This window comes from Haliotis rufescens, unplaced genomic scaffold, assembly GCF_023055435.1.
Source record: "Haliotis rufescens isolate VD_foot unplaced genomic scaffold, xgHalRufe1.0.p SCAF_6, whole genome shotgun sequence".
NCBI classification, from domain to species: Eukaryota; Metazoa; Mollusca; class Gastropoda; order Lepetellida; family Haliotidae; genus Haliotis; species Haliotis rufescens.
Genome location: NW_025964334.1, coordinates 21,235,722 through 21,253,328, shown reverse-complemented (window position 1 = coordinate 21,253,328; position 17,607 = coordinate 21,235,722). Strand labels below are relative to the sequence as shown.

The 17,607-nt window shown below is 40.2% G+C and overlaps 1 protein-coding gene across 2 annotated transcripts; it reads right to left on the bottom strand.

The window, feature by feature from the left end:
- Nucleotides 1-697: 697 nt before the first annotated feature.
- Nucleotides 698-15,511, bottom strand: LOC124150766 (sulfotransferase 1B1-like). Of its 2 annotated transcripts, none has more exons than XM_048386724.1 (6): nt 14,898-15,511; nt 3,844-4,042; nt 3,432-3,473; nt 2,614-2,717; nt 2,017-2,179; nt 698-892 (listed from the first exon to the last, which is right to left on the bottom strand). In XM_048386724.1, exons 1-6 carry the CDS (start codon nt 14,931-14,933, stop codon nt 771-773), a joined length of 666 nt encoding a protein of 221 aa, XP_048242681.1. In that variant the 5' UTR covers nt 14,934-15,511; the 3' UTR covers nt 698-770. The 2 variants fall into 2 exon arrangements, with proteins under 2 accessions (XP_048242681.1, XP_046378754.2); XM_046522798.2 differs by having other exon boundaries at nt 3,150-3,473; nt 14,898-15,510.
- Between the last annotated feature and the right edge of the window lie 2,096 nt (nt 15,512-17,607).

The following is a 17,607-nucleotide window of genomic DNA, read 5'->3' as shown; positions in this document are numbered from 1 at the left end:
TGGAGTTATTATTATTGACTTATTTATTAATGAGGACTTACTTCATTATTATTATTCGTTGATTGGGGTATAAACCTAAACTCAGGTGTGCGTACTGTGGAATCCTCTGTTAACACAAAATATACTGAAGTCAATTCTTAGATATACACACAATTCATAGAAGGTAGGACCTAAAGTATAATTTTATCTTTAGAGATCGAAACTATTCAGATTCTAATAGGAAATACAGCGAGCTGCAATAAGTAGGTAAATGGAACTACAATGTTGAGGGCGCAGTTTTAAATTATACAGGGAACAAATCCATACTACACCGGTCTCAAGATGACCTAGATCTGCAAGCGAAATTAATAACGATAAGTCACCTGTATTTACTGTTAGTATTTTTCCATATACTTGTATATTAAGCATATATTTTCACAAACCTGAATCAACGCTTGGTCATACAGCTGGAATATTGTTAAAGTGAATGAGTATGGTTTTACGTCGCTTTTAGAAATATTCCAGCAATATCACGGCGGGGGACACCAGAAATAGGCTTCACATATTGTACCCATGTGGGGAATCGAACCCGGGTCTTCGGCGTGACGAGCGAACGCCTTAACCACTCGGCTACCCCACCGCCCAAGTGCGGTGTTAAACAACCAGCCAACCAACTGTATATATGATATATATATATATATATATATATATATATATATATATATATATGATTTGAGTATACATTCGACTGTTTGCTTTTATTCCTCAAGGCTATATTCTGTGATGAGGGACTACTTCTGCCGTACATACTCTTTGCGGTAGAATCGTGAGCCGGACATTTCTTCGTTATACACACGGATGTAGTCCTCCAACATTTCGTCAGTGAACCAGTTCTTCCAGTCACCACTCACACCTGAAATGGAAGCAAGCGTTGGTGAATCTCAAAACAAGTTCAGCATTATCGTACTATTTGGAGGGTCAAATGGGTTTTTTTTACACACAGGCCTTAACTGGTAGTCATGAAACCGGCCTGCACAGAAAGAGAATTCCATTTATCATTAGGTCACGTTTTACCATACTCTTATACGTTTTACATTTACGTCCTCCAGCCTTTAGGGGATCATACGATGACTTCCTTAAAGTGACGATTCCGGGGTAGAATAGGTCTTCAGCAACCCATACTTGCCGTAAAAGGCGACTGACGGGATCGGGTGGTCAGGCTCGCTGACTTGGTTGATGTCATCGATCCAAATTGCGTGGATCAATATTCATGATGTCAATCACTGGATTGTCTCGTCCAGACTAGATTATTTTACAGACCGCCGTCATTTAGCTGGAATATTACTGAGTGCGGCGTTGAAAAACAGACAAACAAACTTCCTTTTAGTGACAGTGAGGGGTGAAGAGCCGCTTTGAACCTGATGTGATATCACTTATTTGGAAGGAAAATCCAAAGACATGCAAAATGTAAACGTCACTTATGAGTGAGTGAGTAAGTTAAGAATTAACGTCACATCGATATCGGCAATATTTCAGCCATATAGTGACGATCGTCACTTATGAACACCATTGTTTTGTTGACCAACTAATCGTCATTTTTTAAACCACCGGGCACTTGTCGCTCAGACGAAAATACTGTTGGAAGATGACACACATCCGAGACATTGTGTTATGGATGCAGGAGGAGACACACAGGCGCCGCAATTTCGCTGTGCACGGTTGCGACTTTTGTGTACGCCACCATCCTGTGCTATTGGGTTCGGATATATCTCTGGGTTTGTCATCACCATACACACGTGCTCATTGGTTTCACCAAAGCCATAAACGTCAGAGAGCTGCAGCACGCCGGTCTTTACTCCCACTTTAAGCTGATACGCCATGTTATAACTGGAATATCGTTCAAGTGGCGTCAACTCACTCACTTGTATGATTGGCCCAAGTAAGGGCACTGAGGTATTTGATGCGTTTGAGAAACAGTTAAAAAATAGAGCCAATTACTTCATCCTACAATTGTATCATACTCTTATGGAATCTTACCTTTTCGGAAAATAGAGTTTTCTCCACTGAACTTTATAGTGTATGCACTCTTGTCAACCACCATTTTTGAAAACTGGCATTTTTCAGCAACAGCTTCAAAGAGACCAACATTCTTCTGGACGCCAAGAAAACCTGCCAGCCTTTCAACTGCCATGAGCTTATTCTATGAAAAAGAATACATATATTATTTATTGTATATTCTATAGGAGCACAAGGGCTTGATCATAACACATGTACGGGATCGGGTGGACAGGCTTGCTGAATTGCTTGATGCATGTTATCGTATCCCAATTGCATAGATCGATGCTCATGATTATAATTACTGGATTTTCTGGTCCAGGCTCGATTATTAACAGACCGCCGTCATATAGCTGGAATATTGATGAGTCGGCGTTAAACAACAAACAAACAAAACAAACCATCACACATTTCCTTTTTTATGAATGATTAAATTCTCATTTTTTAGGATAGGATCTGTGACAATGCGACGCCTCAAAAGCCAACAGATACTATATACATTAAATAGTATCATTTCTGTTGATACTGTATGAACAAGGCTTACTTATTAACATTCAGTGACAGGATGATCAAGATTACCTCAAGCATCTCTTCATACACTACTGTGAGTACAGGGATGTCCGGATGTTGTTGAAGAAAGTTTTCAGCCTTCTTCATGTGATCAAAGTATCCATTAACATCAGCTACAAATGAAATTGCAGTTTTCTGTGTAAGTACAATGAGTAAATTTCCTATGATGGTTGTATGTGTGTCATAATAACGGAAAATTTGGCCAAAACATGACTACTATTCTGTTAAAAATGAATATGATTTTGGATTTGAAATGTTTGTAATACTGACAGTCTGTTGTACTGAATGCCTTTTATAAAAAAAACAATGCAGATCATTAGGATAGGTTTGATGCACGCATCACATATTGCTCGCGCGTCGTTTTTGTAAAGGTTTGTTGTTTTAGAACAGCATGCAACTCTGGCTTTAATCGCAGTAGAAAAGTACGTACTGTGATTTATTTCAATGCAACCTTCCTCCTTCCTCCAAACTTTTTTGTTGGTATTTACGATTTGCCAGTCATATCATATAACGAAGACCATGAGAACTAATTTAAGACAATCTACCTTTCCCTTCAAGAAAGAGGTAAAAATAATCCTTGAAGTCTCCTGTGTAGTTGGTCACAACAGATCCAGAACGACTCAGGTTATACATAGAAACGGCAACATCTCTGGGGTCCCTCAGGGAATACACAATTCTACATTTCTTCTCTATCAGATCATCAGGGGAATGGAACAAACTGACATGGGAATTAATAATTCGTGGAGAAGGTAGCGCGTCCAGGACTGCAACCCCCACAATCTCTAACTGGTTCGCCCCTTTCCAGATTGGCGCGGTTTCTGCTTTACCTTTCAAGAGCATACTCATCATTTCATACGTCCAGTGTGTTCCTGTTGAAGATAAACTTGTGTTCAAAGATACTGAATCTCAGGTGAATGATGATTTAAGTTACGAGCAGATAAAGATGAGGGCACTTACTAATAGTCAAATGCCCGTGAAGATCCGGCGTAGAATAGTTCTTCAGCAACCCATGCTTGCCGTAAAAGGCGACTATGCTTGTAAGAGGCGGGTGGTCAGTTTCCCTGACTTGGTTGATGCATGTCATCGTATCCAAATTACCTTGACCGATGCTCATGACATCACTCACTGGATTGTCTGGTCTAGACTCGATTATTCACAGACCGCCGTCACATATATAGCTGTAATATTGCTCAGTGCGGCGTTAAACAACAAACAAACAAACATCATTTGTGTAATTACCTGTCCTCAAATATCCAGCAAAGTAAACGTCATCCGCGCGCAGTTTAAATCCTTTGATCTGCTGAAGATGAGCAACGTTGTAGAAAGTGTTGTAATAGACGCCATCATAGCGTTGTAGTGAGTACGCCTTACCACTTCTGTCCTTGACATGAACCAGGTCTTGTCCAGGGTTGTTCAGTTCAATCTCATTGCCACAGACCTGTGTTGAGACACATACTAACATAACTCCGAGATTTGATTTTATAGTCTGACGTAGATTTATAGAAACGTAAATGAAATACCAGAAAATGCCTAAAGTAAGCATTGACATAATTTGCATGTAACTATAGTCTGAAAACTGAACACCAAAACAAGCATTCTATAGTTTGCACGTGCCTCACGCAGTAGCGCCAAACACTTGCATAGGATGTCACTCCTGATTTTGACACGTTTTAGGAAGGTCGATTAATCTCTGTGGACCACTATTTCTGTCCAAATTAAAAGCTTCTGCTTATCATACGAGGGCTGGTCAACGAAAGTCATATGCCTAATTAACAAAACCATCAATGGTGAAAGAGGTTTTAGTTTTCAACATAATCTCCCTGCTTTTTAATATACTTCTCATATCGATAGTAAAGCTTTTGAATTCGAAGTTTTCTGAATCCACCCTGAAAAACCCATTCCAGGCAGCTGAGGTCATCGTTGTCGTCATAGCGCTTTCCACGAAGGTGTTCTTTCAGTTAAGGAAACAGGTATAAATTGGTGCCAGGTCTGTCAGACGTCAGCATATAGTGGCCGATACTTTCAATGTTTCACAGTCTGTGATTAGAAGACTATGGCACAGGTACCATCAAACCCAAAATGTTGACGATCAACCACGTTTAGGGCGTCCAAAGTCAGCGACGAGAGTCCAGGTTCGATTGATCCAAAACCAGGCTCAAACGGCCAATCAATGGCTGCTAACTTTCACCAGGCTACTGGATTGCGAGTTACGGGTCCGACTGTTATGAATCGTCTATATGCAGTTCATCTTCATGCTTGACGTCTATGTGTTGTACCGCCCCATACACACCGTCATGTTGTAAACAGACGTCAAAGGTATACAAGAGACCGCCTCCGTGGTCAAGTGGTATAGCGTCCGCCTGGAGAGCGGAAGGTCCGACGTTCGATCCTCGGACGCGTCAAACCAAAAGGCCACTAGTCATTGTACTGTGTCTGAGTGGGATATTCATGTTAAACTGCGGCATGGTATCTCAGTGAGTGAGCACTATAAATCGGCATCAGTCCGGACTAGCATAAGCAGACGCAGACACACACACACACACACACACACACACACACACACACACACACACACGCGTGCATGCACGTCGCTATATAAGTACAATAATCTTGGACATGACGTTAACCACATTTCACCTCACCTTCACCTCAAAGGTGTACTAGTTTTAAATAATAATCTGTGATATTCTAGTAATTTTACTGTCTATCGATGACAGGTTCTTATTTAGTTTAAATATATGCATAAATAATGTATAACTTCTCGTCACGATATGGCTGAAATATTGCCGATGTGACGTAAAGCATACACCCTATCACTCACTCACTTAAAGGTGTACACTACATCGAAACTGGGGTAAGTAACAGATGAATCCCGCTTCACTCTTCACTTCATTGATGGGAGCCGTCGTGTCTGGCGACATCGAAATGAACATCAACCTGTGACCTCATGACAGATTTGGCGGTGGATCGGTCATGGTGTGGGATGCCATCACTATGACTGAGAAAACCCAATTATATTTTGTGCAAGGTTGGTTGGTTTGTTGTTAACGCCGCACTCAGCAATATTCCAGCTATATGACGGCGGTCTGTAAATAATCGAGTCTGGACAAGACAATCCAGTGATTAATATCATGAGCATCGACCCACGCAATTGGGATCGATGACATGCATCAACCAAGTAGGCTAGCCTGACCACCCGATCGCGTTAGTCGCCTCTTGAGACAAGCATAGTCGCTTATTACGGCAAACATGGGTTGCTGTTGAAGACATATTCTACCCCGGATCATCACGCGTCTGTTTGTGCAAGAAAAGGTTACTGGAGAGTACTATCGGGAAACATACTGTTGTACTGTTTGCAAAGGGTTTTCGTTTTGTCTGTCAGGAAGAGAGAATGCACTACTGCCTCGCTTATCTAACCTCGCTATCAGCCTGCTTCTTCACCCCTTGTCTGCAGTGGGTCAAGATTATGATCACAACTCAAAGTCCCTTGACAGTTACTGATAATGCTGATATCTTCATATGTAATATGTAGCAAAACCGTCGTCCATTACAGGCAAAGTACTTCAAGATAACAAGTTATTTTTACATCTTCTCTTAATCGGAACCTCATGGGTCTGAATTTCAAAGTATGATCTGCCATTTTTATCGTGAATGATACATACATTCAATTCCCGTCTGATCGTTAAAGATATCAAAAACAATCATTTGAAAACCCTTATTAGTATGTTGTTATGCTTTAAGTAATCATTACATCAAATCGAAATGAAAGTATCAGCGTTTTCTGTAACTGACGAATGGACTTTACATTGTGTTCACTACTTGACCGACTGCCGTGCGTCGTAGTTGACTGATAGCGAGCTTAGACTAGCGATACCGTAGTTAATTTAATTCCCCTGCTGCTCAGAGAGGCGACTATGCTTGTCGTAAAAGGCGACTAACGGGATCGGGTGGTCAGGCTCGCTGACTTGGTTGATGCATGTCATCGATCCCAGTTGCGTGGATCGATGCTCATGATATCAATCACTGGATTGTCTGGTCCAGACTCGATTATTTACAGACCGCCGTCATATAGCTGGAATATTGCTGAGTGCGTCGTAAAACAACAAACCAACCAACCAAACCAACTCAGGGTGACCGTGCACGAATCGCAAGTGTTCACCTCTAGCAGCACCACGTCCATCGAAATGTCATGGCAAGCTATGAGCCCAGACTTTTCGCCGATTGAATACATCTGGAAGATGATAGGGAGACGTTTGCTTCAACGTCATAGGCAGTCGACAACGTTGGCTGAACTTGGCCAGGCGCTGCAAGAGGACTGGGCCGGTGTGACATTGAAAATGGACCCGCGTTGAAAAGTGACCCGGGAGTCAGTATTCAACGTTGAAAACATACCCGGTCTCAATTTTCAACAGACCAGGGTCAATTTTCAACAGTTGAAAAGTGACCCTGTCAGTTTACAAAGTCGTTAAATAGTGACCGGGCCTCGCGTTGAAAAGTGACTCCGTTGAATTATGACTTCTAGTGTAAATAAAAAGATCTAATGTTATAATCTATGAAATCTTTGTTAGTGTTTTTATCTAGGTGTTTCTGAGTGCGTATCTCTGTAAGCTTGCATCAGTTGTTTTACGTACATGTATGTTTTTTCGAGTGCGGTAGAGAGAAGGGTGGGGGCGTTTCATGTTTTATTAAAACGGGAATAATCTCGATATTCAAGATTGACTGGACATAACTATAGATCTATACAACCAAAAATCGCCGATACAGCTTCTCTTTGATTTTAGACTTATTGACACCACATTTGTTGCAAATCGAAGGACGTCAAGCTATGTTGCTCATTCGATTTCATTCGTAAAGAGGCCAAAGTGTCTTTTGCAATGGTTTACAAATAGCCATTGTCAGTGGTTTTATAGTCTCCATGTTTCAGCTGGTTAAATCAAGGACGTAGGTATTGCATAGATTTTCGTGCATATCAGTTTTATTGATATCGGTTAATATTTTACAAAGATTTTGGCTACATTGATGTTTGCCGATGTTTGACAACGTGGCAGAAATTTTATATGTTTACGGAATCCTCTCATCCAAGATTTCAAGCAAAATGTATATTTCAAACATTGCCGACTTTTTTATGTTTTCTTCAAACGTGTTATCATGGCTTTGTCGGAAGACCAAAAAAACCTTCATATTCGACCGTATTGCACGTGCAGCAGTACCACGTGACAAGAATCGAAAGATTGTCATATGCGATGTTATGGATAGGCATACAGTCGTGTATGTCATAAGTCATGTGTCAAAGCATTCACACAATAGTCAGAAATGGAACAACAGGAGATCAGTGAGATCTCCCTTTTCGTCAAGGACAGGACCTACCCAAAATCAATGAGCACTGATTTTGCTAAAAGAAATTTTAGACGAAAATGCAAAAGATTCTCACTTGAAAATGATGTTTTGTGCTACAAATCAAAGAATGGAAGATGTCTAAGAGTGCTGGGTGAGGATGAAGTACCTAAAGTACTGACAAGTATACATTCGCAAAAGCATGGAGGACATTTAGGAGACAATAAAACGTGAGTATTCAAGTACAGTGTCTGTTTAGGTCCAGCTACCTTTCAATCTTCATTTTTGTTAAGATTTAATTAATAAACAAAGTACTTTTACGAGGGGATATCAAAACGTTTTGAGCCTCACTTACTTAAAGTTGAAATTCTGGTTAAAGTTACAATTATTTTTCAACATAGTCCCGTTCCAATTCACACACTTGTACCATCTGGTTTTTCAATCATTAATGCCCGATATTTTGTGGTCCGGAAGTAAATTGTTGTCGTCCTCAAATCTTCAACCCTGCAGGTGCTTTTTCAATTTAGGGACTAAGTGGAAATCACTGGGGGCTAGACCTGTAGGTCACAGTTATAACCCACATTCTCGAACAGCATCCATCTCAACCCAACTGGCGTGTACTGGTGCGTTGTCTTGTTAGACAATCTAGAACAGGTACTAGTATTTGGGTATCCTCCATTGCATTGTATAGAGTCGCTTAATGTGGTAGAGAATGCTCTTCATTATCTACTTGAACAAGTGTTTTAGGGTTAAAAAATTTGATAACTTCCACATTTCCAAAATTCATTGTACATACACATTTTTGAAATTCGGCATAATTCACAAATGTTACTACAATTTACTAAGTTTGTGAAATAGTGCTGGTTTGGTTTCTTTTCATTTAATCGCACACACCACTTTTCACATTTAAAACAGGCTTTTATAGGAGTGAGTGAGTGAGTGAGTTGGGTTTAATGCCGCTTTTAACATTATTCCAGTCATATCGCGGCGTGTCAGCTTAATGTGGGAGGAAAGCCCGAAGTGATGCAGGTCTCAGACGTTTACCACTTCGGTGCAACCCTCGTGCTAACACAATATATTTGCATCAATATAAATATATCAGAATGACTTAAGATTGCAACATTTATTTTTGCACTGAAATATACTTGGCATCATGCTAACACTTCGAAACAATAATCGTTAAACGCAATTCCTAAGACCACAATGAACATTTAATGCATGGGGACGTTTTAGGTTGGGGACGTTTTCGGTGTACCCCTTTCTTTTTACGACTTCCAGATTGTAGATAATATTTTTGGATAATCAACTGTGACCATTCAGGGTACAGTGCACTTACATCCCGACACACGATGTCAAATGGACATGTGTATTGTCGTGAGGTGCAGACACTTGAGACTGCCATTTCCTTTTTGTCAACGTCTGACAGATATCGTAACCCAGGACAAGTGAATGCTGTTGTGGTTCTCAACTCGAGACTTACGTAGGTGGAAGGTTGTTATATTGTTTGTAGACAAGACTTTCCGGGTTAGGCTTAGACCTTTGTAATCAACAACACCGGTATCACTCTTGTTATTGCAACTGGCTGTATGATGCTGTACAATAAGATATTATGTACCCGTACTATCTGCTAGAAATTTGGTAACATTTGTGCATTTTTATTTTGCAGCTGGAAGAAAGTCAGAGAGAGGTACTACTGGAAGGGCTCCTTCCAACAGGTCCAAGACTTTGTAGCTAAATGCAGTCAGTGTCAGCAAAAGGAAGTATAAAGAAGGCAAAGAAACCTCTTGAACCTGTTCCTGTTTCTGAAACTGCATTCAGTCAGATTGGAATGGACATGATTGGTCCACTTGAAAAAAACTGGGAAAGGTGGGTTACACATTTTGATACCATATGTATACAGGTTTGTGGCCTTGAAAATAAACTATATTTTGATTGATTGCATACAGACAGGTTGACAAGTTTGTTTGTTTTTAAAAAAGAAGTCTGTTGTCATTTGATAATATTCTATTTGTCTTTGAAAGATTGTCTCTCCTACTTAATGACTGTGTCTGTACCCTGTAAACTAGCCTGAGTATCTGGCGGTAAATAGCGACCATAAGCTGTTTTCGTTATGGGGTATAATATGTTCTGTAACATGGCTTAAAATTTGAAATATGATTCACGTGGTGCCTCCATCTTCAACTGCAAACTAGCCCCCTTGCATGCTGAGAATTAACTTGTGGCGCATATCTAATACACTACATGAAGACTCCCTAGTAACAGCACCAACCGTACGTGATGTACGTGACACATCATAGATCACAAGCTTCATTTGCATACTGCCCAGCATGCGGCTTAGTTCACAAATCAAGATTGAACTACAAACTCATCCATAAAGATTTGAAACCATCTTAAGTTTGCAGACATTCATACTAAAACGTATGACCATATCCTGTGACGAAAACAGCTTATGGTCGCTATTTACTGCCAGAAACTCGTGCTAACTGTAAACTAACCTTTTGAAGAAGTACTTTGGTTTGAAATATGCATTTTTCTTTTCAGGAAACAAGTATATTCTGGTTTTCACGGACTATCTTACTAGGTGGGTCGAGGCAGAGGGAGTTCCGAATAAGTCAGCTAAAACAGTCCTGAACTGTTTTGTCCATTTTGTTTGCAGACACGGTGTAGCAGATAAACTTATTACCGACCAGGGGAGGGAGTTTTGCAATGATTTAAATAAGAGATTTTGCAAAGCTATGGGCATCGATTACAGAGTTGCATCACCGTATCATACACAAACTGGAGGCCATACTGAACGATTTAATAAAACACTTTGCATGATGTTGACAACAATACTTAATTCAGCACAGAGTGATTAGGATGATCAACTTCCTTATGTTCTTCTTGCATATCGTACTGCAGAACATGCTTCAACAAAATCAGATCCATTTTCGCTTGTTTATGGACGGAAGGCAAGACTTGCTGTGGAACTTGACATCCAAACCTATCGTGATGGTGATGATTCTTTGGAGTCCTCATTGATGAAACGGAGTGAGGCTTTCCTCGATTTGTCATTCTTGCGAAATGTCGCAAGGAAGAGCATTGAGAAAGCTCAGAAAAAACAAAAGCGGCTGTACGATTCCAAGATTAGACAGTGCACGTTCAAACCCGGTGACAGCGTTCTTTTACATAACTTTCGGAGAGTTACGAAAAAGGGTGGAAAACTCGAAGAGAAATGGAGTGGACCCCACAAAATTAAAGCCATACTAAAGAACGGAACTTACTGACTCGTTGGTATGAAAGCAGGAGTCAATGGAAATAGACTAAAAACATATTTTGCCTCGGAGAAGAATGGAGAATCGTTGGCGTCCTCAAACGATGAAGACAAGCAACATTCTACTGTGACAACTTCACCCACAATAACATCAAAGACACCTTGCCACGATCATGACTTCAAAGGAGAACCACCTCCGTCAACCTCTAAGAACAGGATTGCGCCATCAAGTTCTCCCTACAAGGAAGGGGTCAAAAGATCGGCTATGCGCACTAGAAGTTGCAGGGTTCCTGGACTTGATGAAAAGAAGCTCCTCCCCCCAAAAAGAGAAAAATGGAACTCTCATCAGTTAGTGCACCGCAACCAGAAGAAGGGTCACCCGATGAATTTGTCAACGTTCCAGACGACATTTCCAAAAAAAATCAACAAACAGAGGACGAAGCGTATTCTTGAGTGGATAGTACAAGCTCGCCGAGTTCCTCAGAGAAGGTTGCGTTCGTGCGAACTGAGAGTATACAGGACCATGTACCGCTTTATCCAGTGGACGATACCTGGCAAGAGGAGAAGGCATCATACTTTAATATCAGTGTTAAAAACAGTTTACCTACAATGAAACGATTTGGGATGATGGACAGATCTTGTAAGCCAAAAGGAACTGTGTCAATGAGAGGCGATGGGAATTGTCGGTTCAGAGCTTTCAGCTACCTGTTGTTTGGTGTGAAAAAGTTTCACATGGTTGTTCGGAATCACATTCTGAAATACATGGCAGATCAAGAAGACTTGATGAGGAAAGTTGACTCAAGCCCCGTCAATCGCTACATTGATGAAGCAAACATGTCAAGCATTGGAACATGGGGTTCGGATGTAGAAATCAGTATATTTGCCACGATGATGACAACGACCATTTATGTGTTCAGTCAGTGCGGTATGAAGGATGGACTGACGAACTTTGCATGGCTCAAGTACCCACCATTTATGGGAGTTCAGTGCCTGAAAAGTGCATCTATCTAAGTAATGTTTGCGCTCACTTTGTTCCAGTTCTCAGTGTGGAGGAACCACAATTAGAACAATTCGTCCGCCAACCATACTTTGGTGTAAAAAATTATATTCCCAAGAAATACACCAACTACGTTTCTGATGACACTCTGAACGCAATAGTTTGCGACAACTATGAGGATGAAGCCAAAATGCGCCGTCTGGATAGCAGCGCTTATGTGTATGTGTACAAATTTACTGATCTGCACTTCAGTGTCCCAGGTACAGTGTCAGTAATATCGGACATCGACGCTACATTGTTCAATCTCCTTTGTGACTGGGAAGATCTTCCAGAGAAACTGCCAAAACGATCCCGATACTGCTAATCACAGCGGTGATACGTATTCAGAACATCAAGGGTACTGATTGATCTGAGAGCAATTAGTTCGCTGATTTATGATTCAGAGGCATGGATCTATGTATCTGAAATCGATGTATATGACGTTTAGTGAACTTACAGTAGAGATCTTTCATGGAAAACTTAAAGGTGGTTATTTCAGGAAACTGTCTAGCTTGAATTTTTGGAACTCGGAAAATAGATTTTTCCGATTCCAAAAACATTTGGGTTTATTTTAACAACACATATGTACATGTTTGTCCCAGAGAACTTTGTTTTTTCACTTCTTTTGAGTGTCAATATTCCTGAGAACCATAGTACAGATTTTTCGGTAAACGTTTGTACGGAAGCCTATAAGGGCCACGGTGAAATTTTTCCACAAACAATTACGTATATGAGAGTACAACGTAAGTAGATGAAAGCATTATCTGTATATGAAAGTATCATTTACTAGGATTATCATCTACGTAGATGAAACTATAGAAAACGTAGTTGAAAGTATTATCAACGTAGATGTTTGCAGACATTTTCCACTGTGACACTAATACGCTTCCTACTCGTTTGAATTCTGAGGATATATGTTTCTGAGAACATTTTCTGATGACGCAAAGTAGACGGATGAGCGTACATATGACGATTGTTCTTGACAGCATGATAAATTGTTTTAATATTTCATGTGACAAATGCATCGAAGAACCTCAAATTTTGTTTCTGAGATTTGTAATAAAAACGATGAATCTGAGAACTTTTGGAAGTTAATGTATCTGATATCTTTTAGTAAATATGTTCCTGAAAAAGGTATACATATACATGTAGATGTTTTAGGCAACTTGGAGGACAAACATTTTAGAACTCTTCAAGGAATGAAGAATCTTCAAAATGATGAAACACCAGTTTCTCAGTCTCTCTCTGCACCCACATAATTGCTCTAACACACATGCACCCACCCGTGCCACTTTCGTTCAGCCCGAAGACTGGTGCCCCATTGAAACCACCGTGGCGTAAGGGTTGAATTAGTACACATTTTTCGACATTTCTAAAGCCAGGAACCATGGCAATTTGTATACGTATACGTTAACACATGCCTATAAATGCGTGTCACATCCAACCCTCATCCGGAACACACTGATCAATATTTGCACCAATTTAGACATGTTGCCAAAGATAACAGAGTCTTCTGGTAAGCAGAATAAACCACAAGTCATAATTCAACGGAGTCACTTTTCGACGCGAGGCCCGGGTCACTATTTAATGACTTGGTAAGCTGACAGGGTCACTTTTCAACTGTTGAAAATTGACCCTTGTCTGTTGAAATTTGAGACCAGGTATGTTTTCAACGTTGAATACTGACTCCCGGGTCACTTTTCAACGCGGGTCCATTTTCAATGTCACACTGGACTCCTTTATAGGAGACCCCCACGCAGTGTGCCTCGTCGATTGAGGGCAACTTTAAAATTTTCCATCTTACCCTTATCATCCTTCAACATCGTTGGCGGTCACAACATCTACTGTCATACTGTGTTCCTAATTTGACCATTATTACCATACAACTATTACAAGAAACTAATATTTCTCACAATTTTTGAATTTTTAAAATTATTTCCAAGTATCCCCTACTGTGTCTGAATTTCAAAGTATGATCTGCCATTTGTATCGTGAATGATACATACATTTTGAAATCCGATCAGTACCCGTCTGATCTTTAAGGATATCAAAAACAATAATTTGAAAACCCTTAATATCGCGTTGATATGCTTTAAGTGATCATTAAATCAAATTGTAATGAATTTTTTTGAAATTTTTAATCATTTCCAAGAATCCCCTACTGTTGTAGAAAGTATATGAGAAAAGCCTTGGTATCTTCGAATACCTTTAATAGATTTGTGACATATTTCCCCACACATATATATATAATTTTTTTCAGGGAAACATGCATAATTCCTGAACATTTCAGGTTAAACGTGAAATGTTTCATTAACTCAGTAAATATGTGTACATCCTGAACATTTCAGGAATCATAAGTTTACTGAAATATGATGGTGAAAATTATACATATTTTCTGAAATCATTTTTAGGCACTCTACCAAGTTTCGATTCTAGCCTCCTCAAGAAGTATGTGCAAGATGTGAGCATTAGCAGAAATCCACTGAGGTTGACGCTCTATCCACTACACCGCGGAGGCGGTAGAAGATAGGCAAGAATATTACAGGTGGGCTATAGTGTGTTAAGGAAGTACACATTTTCAATCAACATATAAATGTCAAAATGTATGGAAAAGTTTGGCAGATCTTTCTATTGTGCCAAGAGCAAGAGCTACAATTTAAGGATACTCACCGTTATCCCTTGAGACATGGCGCCAGATGAGAACATCTAAACGTGACAATAACACTCGTTTCAATCACAGTTCAGTTTTATATTGGAATATTGCGAATGTGAATCCTAATTTTTTACGAGACACAACGTCACACAATAGCTCATCGGATATCATGAGTTCGATAGACACGCGCTTGAATTTATAGTCACGCTCTTACCTCTGAAGGTAGCAATGAAATATTGGAATATCTTCCGAGGAACAAAAAAACAATTTGTGAGCAAATAAATATTAGTTTCAATAACAACCGTCATGTTTGAAACATTTTATAGTGAAGATAATATTCTATATTATAATATTGGCAGTGAAAAAGAACATGGAACTGTTAATACTATTTATTATTAATTTTTACCGATTTATGTTCCAAGATATGATGGACAACATTTAACCACTTTAATATATCATGATTTATGTAAGTTTTTTTATTGAGTTATTACGTTTTTGTATGTCGTGTTTGTTCTTTATGGAACAGACACGTTCTAATACACACACATGTGCTAGTTGCAATTCATTTTGGAACAGGTGTTATAACATTGCAACTGTTACTCACTTCAATGGACTTCCTCACACACAGTTTTCAAAAGATATTAAATTTATTTGATATAACAGGATGGCGAAGATATACACACCACTGCATACATTAATATATCATGATTTGTGTGTTTAATTGAGTTTGTCTATGGCTGATGCTTTTTGTGTTTAAATGGACACGTTGTAATGTGGACATTTGTGAGGGTTGGCTGACAGTTTGCAGACGAAACCACTCCTCAAGTGCATATATCGGGATCGGGTGGTCAGGCTCGCTGACTTGGTTGATGCATGTCATCGATCCCAATTGCGTGGATCGATGCTCATGATATCAATCACTGGATTGTCTGGTCCAGACTCGATTATTTACAGACCGCCGTCATATAGGTGGAATATTGCTGAGTTCGGCGTTAAACAACAAACCAAACCAAACCAATCATGAAATTAATTATGCCTCCCACATTAACGCCAGCAGGCATGTAATGCTTGCTTCCTGTCTGTCTGTTGACTGAAGAATGTGGGATTCGGTTAGGTGGTGACCTGCCGCTGTGCAAAATTAAACAGAATAGACGCCGGGCCTACAACAGACAACGGGTCAATGGCTTGCGCGAAATTAATAGATGCACGAACGTCCGGTGGAGAAAACACGGTGTGTAGGGTTTGGGTTATGTTGCAAAATTTGAAGCAGGGGTTGCGGACAGAAATCTTTCCGACTTCATATGTGCTTGGTTTGTGTAGGTTTGGACAGAGTGAGCTGTCGGGCATCGGTTCGAAGTGGAATGATCCGGGTTCATTGTGTAATCTACTCCCGCATTTTAGTAAGATCCCCTGAGATCGCAACCCTTGTTTGCTCGAGAAGAGACCGACGGGATCGGGTGGTCAGGCTCGATGACCATCGATGTCAATCACATAATTGTTTGGTCCAGACTCGATTATTTATAGACCGACGTCATAAGGCTCAAAATCTTAATAGTTTCTGGTTAGATTTGTTTGTGCTAAAATGAAACTATTGTCATCAGCAGTACTCCTGTTTCCTGGCCAGCTTGCAAGCCAAGAAATTAGAAGTGTAAGGGCAATAAATCAAACGAACATAGTTTTATGACGTATGTTTTTCTTTTCATGGTGGGGTTTACAGAATTCAAACCCTTTTCCCTAAACACCGTGTTTGTTGGTTTTACGTCACACTTAGCAATATTCATTTAATGAATCTGTTGGAATGAGCATAAACAAAGACCAGGTGAAAAATAGGTGCATCCGTACATTACAACACGTCATAATTAAATATAACCAAACACGAATAGCATCGTATTTCATACAAAACAACAACGCATATGACGTATGCCGTCCTCATAGCCTCGTTCTGAGAGTTGTCGCACGCGGTGTGAGGAAGAAGGTTGTGTCATCATGGCTTAACGTTTCGGTAGTCGATGGTAACCACTGTCACTTCGTTGTCACTGGTGCTGAACAGATTATCTGTGTCCCCTTCCTAATTGCGGTGTTATCTCTCCATTACCCTGTGCAACGTACATAGGGATACTACACTCATTCGACCCGTGAAGATTCCGGGGTAGAATAGGTCTTCAGCAACCCATGCTTGCCGTAAAGGGCGACTATGCTTGTCGTAAAAGGCGACGATCGGGATCGGGTGGTCAGGCTCGCTGACTTGGTTAATGCATGTCATCGATCCCAATTGCGTGGATCGATGCTACTGATATTAATCACTGGATTGTCTGGTCCAGACTCGATTATTTACAGACCGCCGTCATATAGGTGGAATAGTGCTGAGTGCGGCGTTAAACAACCAACCAACCAACCAACCAACCAACCAACTACACTCATTCTCGTTAGATACCATTTCTACGAAACGAGTGGACTTTCTATGGTATCTGACCGACCAAAAGCGATGTCAGGTACCATAGAAAGTTCACGAGTTTCGTAAAAATGGTATCTAACGAGAATAAGTGTGATATTATATTTATTACCCACGTTAAATATGTATGTAAGTGTAAATACATAACAACTTTGTTCGTTGAGACCAAACTGATACCGGTTGCAAAATCTGGTTGCGCATGAATATTGATATACACTACTGCCTAGAAGTTCATTCCCCTTACACGCATGGGCAACGCGTTACGCAACCAGTGT

Bases quoted from the DNA above. Each gene is read 5' to 3' on its own strand.
- LOC124150766 (XM_046522798.2), bottom strand. From the start codon at position 14,933: ATGTTCTCATCTGGCGCCATGTCTCAAGGGATAACG. The intron at 3,474-3,843 runs GTAATTACACAA...TATCTTCAACAG, and splicing joins TGCTGGATATTTGAGGACAG to GAACACACTGGACGTATGAA. The intron at 2,718-3,149 runs GTAGATTGTCTT...TTTCATTTGTAG, and splicing joins CCTCTTTCTTGAAGGGAAAG to CTGATGTTAATGGATACTTT.